At 39.4% G+C, this 10,306-nt stretch overlaps 1 protein-coding gene across 1 annotated transcript in view; it reads left to right on the top strand.

Moving 5' to 3' along the window:
- Nucleotides 1–6,177: 6,177 nt before the first annotated feature.
- LOC127576158 (X-linked interleukin-1 receptor accessory protein-like 2) overlaps nucleotides 6,178–10,306 on the top strand; it is a 54,908-nt gene continuing 50,779 nt past the window's right edge. The window contains exons 1-2 of the mRNA XM_052026546.1: nucleotides 6,178–6,377; nucleotides 7,412–7,589. Of these exons, the coding sequence (XP_051882506.1) occupies nucleotides 6,178–6,377; nucleotides 7,412–7,589 (378 nt within the window). The remainder of the gene's footprint in view (nucleotides 6,378–7,411; nucleotides 7,590–10,306) is intronic.

Raw genomic sequence — 10,306 nt, 5'->3', positions numbered from 1 at the left:
ACATGTGGGCATAAAACTGCTCATAAGAAATAATGGAAATGACTGTAAATGAGCTGGCAGCCTTTTTAAATCCCATTGAAGGGGAGGAGTGAATTTCCCATCTTTGCCAACTTCAGAGAAGGTGTAAATCCAAGGAAAAAAATGATAAGAAACATAAGATGATGTGATTTTTTTAAAATATAACTGAAAACAGTTTGATGGACACAATACTTTTGTCCCCCACTCATTCACATGTCCCAATATCCATTTAAAAACACACATCATTGTCATCGAGTATCCACCACGGAAATAAGCCCTTCTGCCCACTAAGTTTGCACTGACTAGCAAGTACCCATTTACACTAATCCTACGCTAATTCCCATTTTTGTGCAGACCTTATTTTTCTGTGAAATTATTTGCTGAATCACTCTACACTTGGAGGAATTTCTAACAGTCATTTGGTATTACTCTGATTAACAGTTCCTTGGAAGATTTGAATTATTTTGTGATTGCTTGTTGAAAATATTTTGTAGGTTAGATTTTAACTGCACTTTGAATTGGCTTTGAAAATTTATCCTAATCTTTGTGAAATCTGAGCGATTGAACCAGATTTTATGACAGCAGTAATCAAATAATAAACCTGTATTGAGAGTGAGTGCTGCCTTTACAGTTTTGGACTGAGTGACAGGGGCACGATTGCACTTGGAGGGCACCTTAAAGAAACATACACACATACACAAGCATTATTAATGTGTTTAGTAAACCTAGAAGTCTGGAGCATACCTATGTCCAGTACCATACCTGGTTGATTCCAAAACTGGCCATAAGGTAAACACTAGTAAATCCAATAGGAATTCAAGGGGAATTTCTTTATTCAGAATAATTAGGACAATGATGTACAATGCACCAAAACCTTTCCTTCCACCACCCTCACCACCACCAGTCCAAACCTCATGATGACATGAAAGTAGTTGCAAAGACAAGTTGTGATGAAGCTATTGTGACTCTGCAATGGGAAATAAATAGGTTGAGTGAGTGGGTGAAAAGTTGTCAAATGGAATTCAGTGTGGGAAAATGTGAGGTCATGCACTTGATAAGAGGAATCAAATGGCAGATTATTAACTGAGTGGAAAGAGACTGCAATTGAGTGAAGGAGGTACTCTTGGCATTAATCACAAAATGTTAGCTGAAAGTGTAACAATTAGGGAAGAAGGCAAATGACTTACTGGCCTTTGCTCAAAGTGGTTGGAGGATTGGAATTTAGAAAAATGTAAGTTTTGTTACAATTGTACAGTGTATTGGTAGGGTGATACCTGGTGTACTGTGCACAGTTTTGATCCCCTTATCTAAGATAGGATATAATTGCACTGAAGGCAGTCCAAAAGAGAGTCACCAGTCTAACTTTTGGGATGAGAGGATTGTCCTATCAAGAGGAGCTGAACAGGTTGGGTCTGTATTCTTTGGAGTTTGGAAGAACAAGGGGTGGTCTTATCAAAACATATAAGATCCTAAGTGGGCATGACAGGGTAGATGTTGCCTTGTTTTCACTAGTGGGAGAGTCTTGAACACAGGGACATAGTTCCAAGGTAAGGGGCTGGTCATTTCAAATGGAGGTGCATAGAAATTTAGTTCTGCAGAGGGTGGTGAATCTCTGGAATTCGCCATACCAGAAAGTTGTGAAGGCTGGTTTATTAGAAGTATTCATAGTGGAGGTAGATACATTTTTGAAAGGCTAGGGGATTGAGGATTGTGGGATTTGGCACAGAGGAGGAGTTGAGTCCTGGGGTAGATCGACCATGATCATATTGAATGGCTGGACATGCTTGTGGGCCAGATGGCTACTTCTGCTCCTATTTTCTTGTGTTCCTGTGTTCAGAACCTCTGATGTGACACCAAGTTTTGGGTAGACAGGAAGTCCTGCTGCTTACCTTCCATGTGGATACCAAACTTTTAACATTCCAAGAAAAATTGCCTAAAGTACAGTTTTCTTTTTGTGTGATTGATAGCCCTTCAAAACATTAACATGTCAACTAAACTTGCCAACTCAGAGCTTGAAGCCTTTACAACCTGAGTGTTAGTTGGTTCCAGACTATTAAACTTTGCATCTTTCAATGGCCTTGTGACTAAGTGAGAATTGTAGCTTGGTTCTGGTCTCCAAGTATTCTCCTGCAATTGCCACCAATAGATTAAAACAATAACCCCCACAAGCTATGAAGCAGAGGACTACACAGTACCCCAGTAATGAATGAAACATTGTAGACCACAATGTGCCCCAGCTATTTCCAGAGTGGCACAGCTGGAAGTTAGGAGATGATCTCTAGCCCATTTATGGAAGAGTGGTATTGTTTGAAGCCTCCACAGAAGCAGGTATTGGAAAATAGTAAGTGTGAGAAAAGTTGATGTAAGGTATATTAAGATTGACATAATTTACCCTCTCTCCTTCTATATTCCCAAATTTGTACAATTACTAAATTCCCCGGTTAGTTTGAGAGGGCCTTGTCTCAAGCACTGTTCTTGTGCATGATGCTGATGCTGTTGTTGATAGGAGGGGATAAGATGCCCTATTTATAGGCCTTCAGAAGCCCTATTTATTGCAGTGTATCCAGGGAGGAGTCTAGGGGAAATTCCCAGTCAGTTTCAATGAGAGAGGAGCTCCATCAGTTCCCAAAGCAAATGTCCTATCCTGCCCTTGGGACCAGTGTTTACTGGAACCCTCCTGAGGTAAAATATTTAGCTCAATGGTATAAATCTGTTGAACCTATATGAAAAGTTGGTCCAGCTACTATTACTTCCAGTTCTGGTTGTGTCACTTTGTAAAGGAGATTTAGGTGCTGAAGTGGGTGCAGGAAAGATTTACTGGAATGGTTTCAGGGGTGAACAATTTTAGCTATGTGGCTCGACTGGAGAAGTTGGAGTTGCTGTCCTTGAAGCAAAGAGGGATGAGAGAAGATTTGATTGAGATGTACAAGATCAGGACTAGTTTGGATGGGAATTATCTAGAGGGAATTTATTTAGAGGGAAAGATGCCCCCATTAGTGATGGTTTTAGGACCAGGGGACATAGATACAATACATAGTTTTGGACAAAAGATGCAAGGGGGATGTAAGGGAAAGATATTTTTACACAGAGAGCAGCCATGAACCAGAATTCACCATCCATAAAGGTGCCGGAAACAGAGTCAATCAGGGTTTTTTTAAGCAGATGGAAAATAATTTGTAGGTTTATAGGGAAAGGACAGAGTAATGGGACATACCGGATTGTTCTATTGGGAGCCACCCAATGACTCTATCAGCCAAGTGGCCTCCACCCATGCTATATTTACTCTATGAGTCAGTGGTTCCATGAAAACTAGCATTACACTTCTTGCAAATTTCGTGTTGTCTCACTTTCCCAACAACCTTACCGTTGGATCAGTGTGTTAACTCAGAAAACGTAGCTGGTTAGTTGACAGGACCAGAGCTTTCAAGGTGATTCAGGGATGGCAGAGGTGGAGATGGGAGTGGGAGGTGGTGGAGGGGCATGGGAGAGGCAGCAGAGGGAGACATACAGTAAATATAGAAGGTCAACAGAAATTTTGATGAGTTCTTCCTTTTCAGCATCTTGATTTGCAAACTGTTAAAGGTGATGGTGGTTTATTTGTGGTCAGAAAGTCAGGTGGCCAAAATAAAATGAATATTAATAGTAAGCGTAAGGTTGGGGAAGAAAAGTTAATGAATATTTTAAAACCAATGGAATCATAGGTTTTGTGTATAACAAATGTACTAATCCTATCTTTTTTTTATTTGAAACAGGATGATAAAGAATTTTTGGTTTATATTTTTTACCTTCACAACCTCAGAATTGAGAGAAGGAAACATTACTACACAGCCTCTGTATTCCTCAGATTCCTCAGGTTAGATAATGTCACTATTTTTCACTACACAAACACTTTTAAATCATAAGATGAGATTTTAAGAATTTACACCAATGAAACAATGCCCATCAGAAGCATACAATGACAATTTGATCTTGAAGGTCACAATCTTTGGGGAATCATTCTGTAGTTTATGATCAATGGTCTCATCTGAATTAATCTGGGGAATCTCCTTTGAGCTGCCTCCAATGATACTATATTTTTTAAGGTAAGTGGACCTGCCCCTGCTGCACAACACTACCCCCTGACAATAATGTAATTGTAGCTGATGTGAGTCACCTTTTCTATTTGGGGAACCAGCTCTCAGTGAAGGCAGACATTAATGATGAAAGCCACCACCTCCAGAGAACTGACACAGTCTTCCACTGCCTGAGGAAAAGGACATTTGAAGACCAAGAACTGAAACCCAGCACCAAACACATGAGCAGTATATCAGATACGTGGACCATTTTACAATAAAGAACTTCAAGTCACTGGGGAAGTATCACCAACATTGCCTCTATGAATTCCCCTAAATCCACTGGCTGGCAGAATAAGTGAACCAACTGTCTCCTGGCTTCAAGGTTCTGATTGTGCTCAACCAGCTCCAATGGGCAGGCCATATAGTCCATATGACTGACTCCAGACTCCTGAAGCAACTACTCCACTCGAAGCACAATTCAGGCAGTTCCATGGATGATGGAGGAAACCCATCACAGATATCCTCAAAACATCTCTGAAAAAAAATGACATCCCTATAGTCTCATGGGATCCCTGGCCTGAGGCAATTCACATTGGCTGAAAAATATTGGGGAAGTCACCATGCACTCTGGGTTCCTTTAATGGGACCACGCAGAGGCTGAGCAAGCAGCAGAACCGAGTCCACCCACGACATCGAGCTCCAACTGTCTCCCTGAGGCAGAGACTCTGGATCTCACAAAATACTCATCAGTGACCATAGAATTCACTGATTCGGAGGGGCAGCAAGTTAACTTTCCCCAAGGGGATGCCTATGGTTGATAGTTAACCTTGGGAATTTTCTACCCAAGGAGACAGAGGAGACACAGTTCCTGAGTATATTTGAGACACAGAATGATAGATTTTGGGATCTGAAGAAAATCAAGGGATTTGTAGTTAGTGCAGGAAAGCGGCACTGAAGAATAGGTCTGCTGTGATCCTACTGAGTAGTGGTGAGGGGTTGAGTTCATTCCTATTCCTATTTTTTGAAAACTGCAGAAGCTGGAAGCCTGAAATAAAAACAGAAAATGCTGGAAAAGTTCAGCAGGTCGCGTAGCATCTGTCAAATGAGAAACAATTAATGTTTCAGGTCTGCGACCTTTTGTTCTGGCAACATTCTGATGAAGGGTTACAGACCCAAAATGTTGACTGTTTCTCTTTCCACATATGTTGTCTGACTTGCTGACTTATTCCAGCATTTTCTGTTTTAATTCCGGCTCCAATTTCCAATATTCTTGTGTTCTTTAGAGTTTAAAAATCAAAATCAATTTTAGTGTTGCAAAGCAGACATTGAAGCCAGTGGAAAGGAAAAAATTAGCTGGGTGAGGAAGTTCCTTCTCTATCAGTCCTGAATGGTTTAATAGAACAGTAGTCTTTTCCTGGGATTAGAATTGATCACTAGAAATTTTAAGAAACATTTTGGAAATTTGAATTAAACGTCTTCACACTTTCACTGGTATCAACAAAAGGTAATTTTACTAAGTCTATTTAAGCATAGAAAATGAACATTAATATCTGAATGCAAAATAAAAGCTGCATTTTCTTGTAAAGAAAACAAAATTAACACTCCAGGTAGTAACACACACAAAATGCTGGAGGAACTCAGCAGGTCAGGCAGCATCAATGGAGGGAAATAAACAGTCGATGTTTCGGGTTGAGACCCTTCATCACGTTGTTGGTGCATTTCCTTCATGTGCCTCATAAAGAAATGGTGGGTAAGTAAGTTCGGTGAGGCAACTTTTGTTGAGTATACAAGAGATAATTAGAGTGACTTTCCTAATATTGTTATGCATCTTTCACATTATACAAAAATTTGATTGGAGTAGTTGATTCGTAATATATAAAAAAGGCTGGGCTGACTATCTCTTAAAGCAAGTTGGAAGGAATCTAATATATCCAAAATGCTAGCATATCTCATTGAGAGCTTTAAGTAACCATTCAACATTGCATGTAATTATATGGAATGGCTATATTATAATCATTTATCTTCAACACTTTATTTCTCTATAGGTTGTTTCAATTCTGCACTGCAGGAGTACCACTATGCATTTGTGGGTGATCCTTTTGAAATGACATGTGAGCTAAATAATCTCAGTGATAACAATTCCATTAACTATTCAAAGGACCTATTATTATTGTACAGAAAAGGAAAGGAAGGAATTGCTCAAAAAATTAATGACTGGAATGAAGTTGTTAGTCAGAGAGGAAAGAGCTTTTCATCTTCAGCGATCAGCGCAGCTGATTCTGGCACTTACTTTTGTCTTCTCAGGTATGTGAAACAATTTAAAAATTTTAATATTAAACTGTTTAATGCTCAACCATTCATTTATTGTTTGCTTATTTATAAATCATTTTCTGGGCTTTTCAAGTCATTATGGGACAACATTAGGCATGATTATATATTGAGGGAATTAAATACAAAAAGTAGGTAGATAAATAAATCAGTACCTTTGCTAATTCTGGTCATGTAAAATAGAAATAAAGAAATGGAACAGGAATAAGCCATTCCATCTCTCTGCTGTTTAGTTACATCACAAATCACAACTTATTTACCTGCAAAGCACTTTATCCACAACTTTGTGGGAAACAGAGTTTCAGATATCCACAATCCTTTATATTTAAAAGTGCATCCTGATTTCTCTCTTGAGTGGCAACATTACTTTAAGATAATTCCCCCTAGTTCCACATTCTCCTCCCGGTGGACCTTTCATTGAATCCACCCCATCAGATCACTTTATCATTTTAAACATCATCTCAAACTTTGACATTCAAGCAGTTACAAAAACATGATAGTGACTTGTATTTGTCTAGTCTATTTAATGCAGCAAAACTTCATTTGAGAGAGTTCAAACAAAATTTAACATCAAGGTGAATGTAGAGATTTTGGAGCCGATGATCAAAGCCTGGTCAGAAAGGTAGATTTAAGGAGTATCCAGATGGGGGAATGGGAAGTAGAAAGGCTGAAGAATTTAGGTTGAAGGAGAGGATTTCAGGGCTTTGGCCCTAGCAGTTGAAAACACAGCCACTTTGGTAGAGTGATTAAATTTGGGGATGTTCAAGAGTACAAGGTGAAGAAAGTTTAGACTTCTGTGGTAAACTTGAGACCAAGTGGAAGATGACAAATAATTATTGTCAACATTGTAATTTGTTCCAACGGAGATTTGTTAGACGAGGTGATGCATTGTTGGTCCTTCAAGTATATCATTGAACACTGTATGAAAATTTGTTGAGGAAATTGGAACACATTTGAACAGCATAATTTTTTTTACAGTATGCTTAAATATATTTGTGTTTAATAAACAGAAATGCTAGCCTTTGTCTTAAGGTGGCAGTACTACGTGTGCAAAAGCTGAATCAAACAGGTTGTCAAGACATTCAAAGCTGTGAGGTTCTCCTAATTCGGCAGAGAGCAGATACAATATCATGTCCAGGAATTCAACATTTCAATTCCTCAGCAAGGTCTCCTGTAGAGTGGTATCAGGTAAGTGCCTTGCATCTGGAATAGATGAAACATAAAATCGCTTCCAATAATAGATGATTACATGGGATCATCCAGGGATTTTAGGGGCAAGAAAGCAGAGAAACTAAAATCCAAGCCAAATAGAGCAAAATTAAAATATAAGGTTTAGGACATGGAAAAGAAATTATCAAAGTAATTATCATTATTCAAGAATGATTTTCTTTTATCAAAAAGAAAAATCATTTAGTGAGGCTGATGTTGCCTGTAATTAAAACAGAACATTAGTTTGCTGTGCAGGGTTAGTGAAGTTAATTATTTATAGCTAGATTGAAATAGCAAAAGTATACCAATACCAGTTAAAGAGGCAGCTGGGGTCAAAGCTTAACTTCAATTCAATCACCTGTTGAAATTTTTAAGCGATTTAGTGCCACCCAGCATCACCTCATAGTGGTATAGCAATTGTAGCATAATACTTTTTCACATTAGAAATTATTGCCATTATGGTGAGTAACAACATTGCAAGCTTGTGTGTTGCACAGAAATAATAAACCATAGAACCATAGAACAACACAGCACAATACAGGCCCTTCGGCCCACCATGTTGTGCTGACCTTTAAACCACTCCTAGGACTATCTAACCCCTTCCTCCCACATATCCTCCTATTTTAAATTCCTCCATATGCTTACCTAACAATCTCTTGAACTTGACCAACATATCTGCCTCCACCACTACCCCAGGCAGTGCATTCCATGCACCAACCACTCTCTGGGTGGAAAACCACCCTCTGATATCTCCCTTGAACTTCCCACCCATTACTTTGAAGCCATTCCCTCTTGCATTGAGCATTGGTGCCCTGGGAAAGAGGAACTGGCTGTCCACTCTATCTATTCCTCTTAATATTTTGTATACCTCTATCATGTCTTCCCTCATCCTCCTTCTCTCCAAAGAGTAAAGCCTTCTCTCCCTTAGTCTCTCCTCAATCCATACTCTCTAATCCAGGCAGCATCCTGGTAAATCTCCTCTGCACCCTTTCCAATGCTTCCACATCCTTCCTATAATGAGGTGACCAGAACTGGACACAGTACTCCAAGTGTGGTCTAACCAGAGTTTTGTAGAGCTGCATCATTACCTCGTGGCTCTTAAACTCGATCCCATGACTTATGAAAGCTAACATCTCATAAGCTTTCTTAATTACCCTATCCACCTGCGAGGCAACTTCCAGTGATCTTTGGATATGAACCCCCAGATCCCTCTGCTCCTCCACACTACCCAGAATCCTGCCATTAACCTTGTACTCTGCCTTGGAATTTGTCCTTCCAAAGTGTACCACCTCACACTTCTCCAGATTGAACTCCATCTGCCACTTCTCAGCCCAGCTCTGCATCCTATCAATATCCCTCTGCAAGCTTCGACAGTCCTCCACACTGTCCACAACACCACCAACCCACCCTTCTACCCACTCATCCAAGTCATTAATAAATATCACGAAAAGTAGAGGTCCCAGAACCGTTCCTTGTGGGACACCACTAGTCACAGCCCTCCAATCTGAATGCACTCCATCCACCACAACCCTCTGCTTTCTACAGACAAGCCAATTCTGAATCCACATGGCCAAGCCTCCCTGGATCCCATGCCCTCTGACTTTCTGAAGAAGCCTACCATGTTGTATCGTGACTCATCAAGAATGCACAAAACATAATTAAGCATACTTTATTGAAATAGAGAACAGCTACTGGGCCAAGCATAAAGCAAAAACAAAATGGAGATCAGGGTCTGCTGTGACTGCAGATAAATGCAGCACTATTCACATCCCAGGATCACACTATATTTACATGGAGAAAGTCTTTATGGCTGCCGGTGCTTATACAACTGCAGCACAATATGATCTACCTATCTGAAGGAAAGAGAAAAACAAGAATCTAGAAATTCATTCACGCAATTCCAAACAAAATGATGCTATTGAAAACTGGGCTAGAGTAAAATAATTTTGCGCACATTTTTTTGTTGGATTTTCCTTTGCTGCAGCACATTTTCTCTGGTGTAAAACTCTCTTAAATGGCACTATTGACAGATCTTGCAGTGAGATCTTCAAACACACTAATTTGAAAAACAGTTCTTATTTACTTGCAGAACAAGCAGGTTTTACTAACTGCTTTTCTTCTGACACTATTATTTAAAGTGCTGGCAATTAAATTAGTTATCCTCACTAAGATCTTTAACCTTCTATGACCTTCAGTACAACCTCATCTGATCGCCTGGATTGTTTGGACCAAGGGAATAAGTTCTAGGCCAAAGTTTCAATGTTTCAAAACTGAAGACTGAACTGCACACAAACAGAACAAATGCTTGATGCCATTGTTATAATTTCAACTGCAGGTTGCCCTGTTCTTGTGAGAAATTAAAGCACCAGGAAATTGAAGTTTGTTTTGAAATGATAATTGTGTGGCTGAGAGCCACCTGTCCTAACTTATAAGGGGGTCTTGAAATGGGTAGCCATTTAAACACACTTAAACATTAACAGACTTGCCCTACAAATTACAAAGAAAATAATGTGAAATAGTACCTGGGCACAATATAACTGGCAGTAAAATGAATATTGAAATCAAAATAGCTATTTGAGTATTGAGTTGTGGAAGAGAAATATAGCTAGAAACTGATAATATTTATCTCTGTGAAATATTTTAGGTCATGTCAGAAAGATGCAATCCAAGACCTTCCTCCAACTCTAATCACGGGC

The sequence above is a fragment of the Pristis pectinata genome, chromosome 11, assembly GCF_009764475.1.
Source record: "Pristis pectinata isolate sPriPec2 chromosome 11, sPriPec2.1.pri, whole genome shotgun sequence".
In the NCBI taxonomy this organism is placed as follows: Eukaryota; Metazoa; Chordata; class Chondrichthyes; order Rhinopristiformes; family Pristidae; genus Pristis; species Pristis pectinata.
The sequence above is the reverse complement of the archived record's forward strand: the minus strand, read 5'-3'. Positions and strand labels throughout refer to the sequence as shown.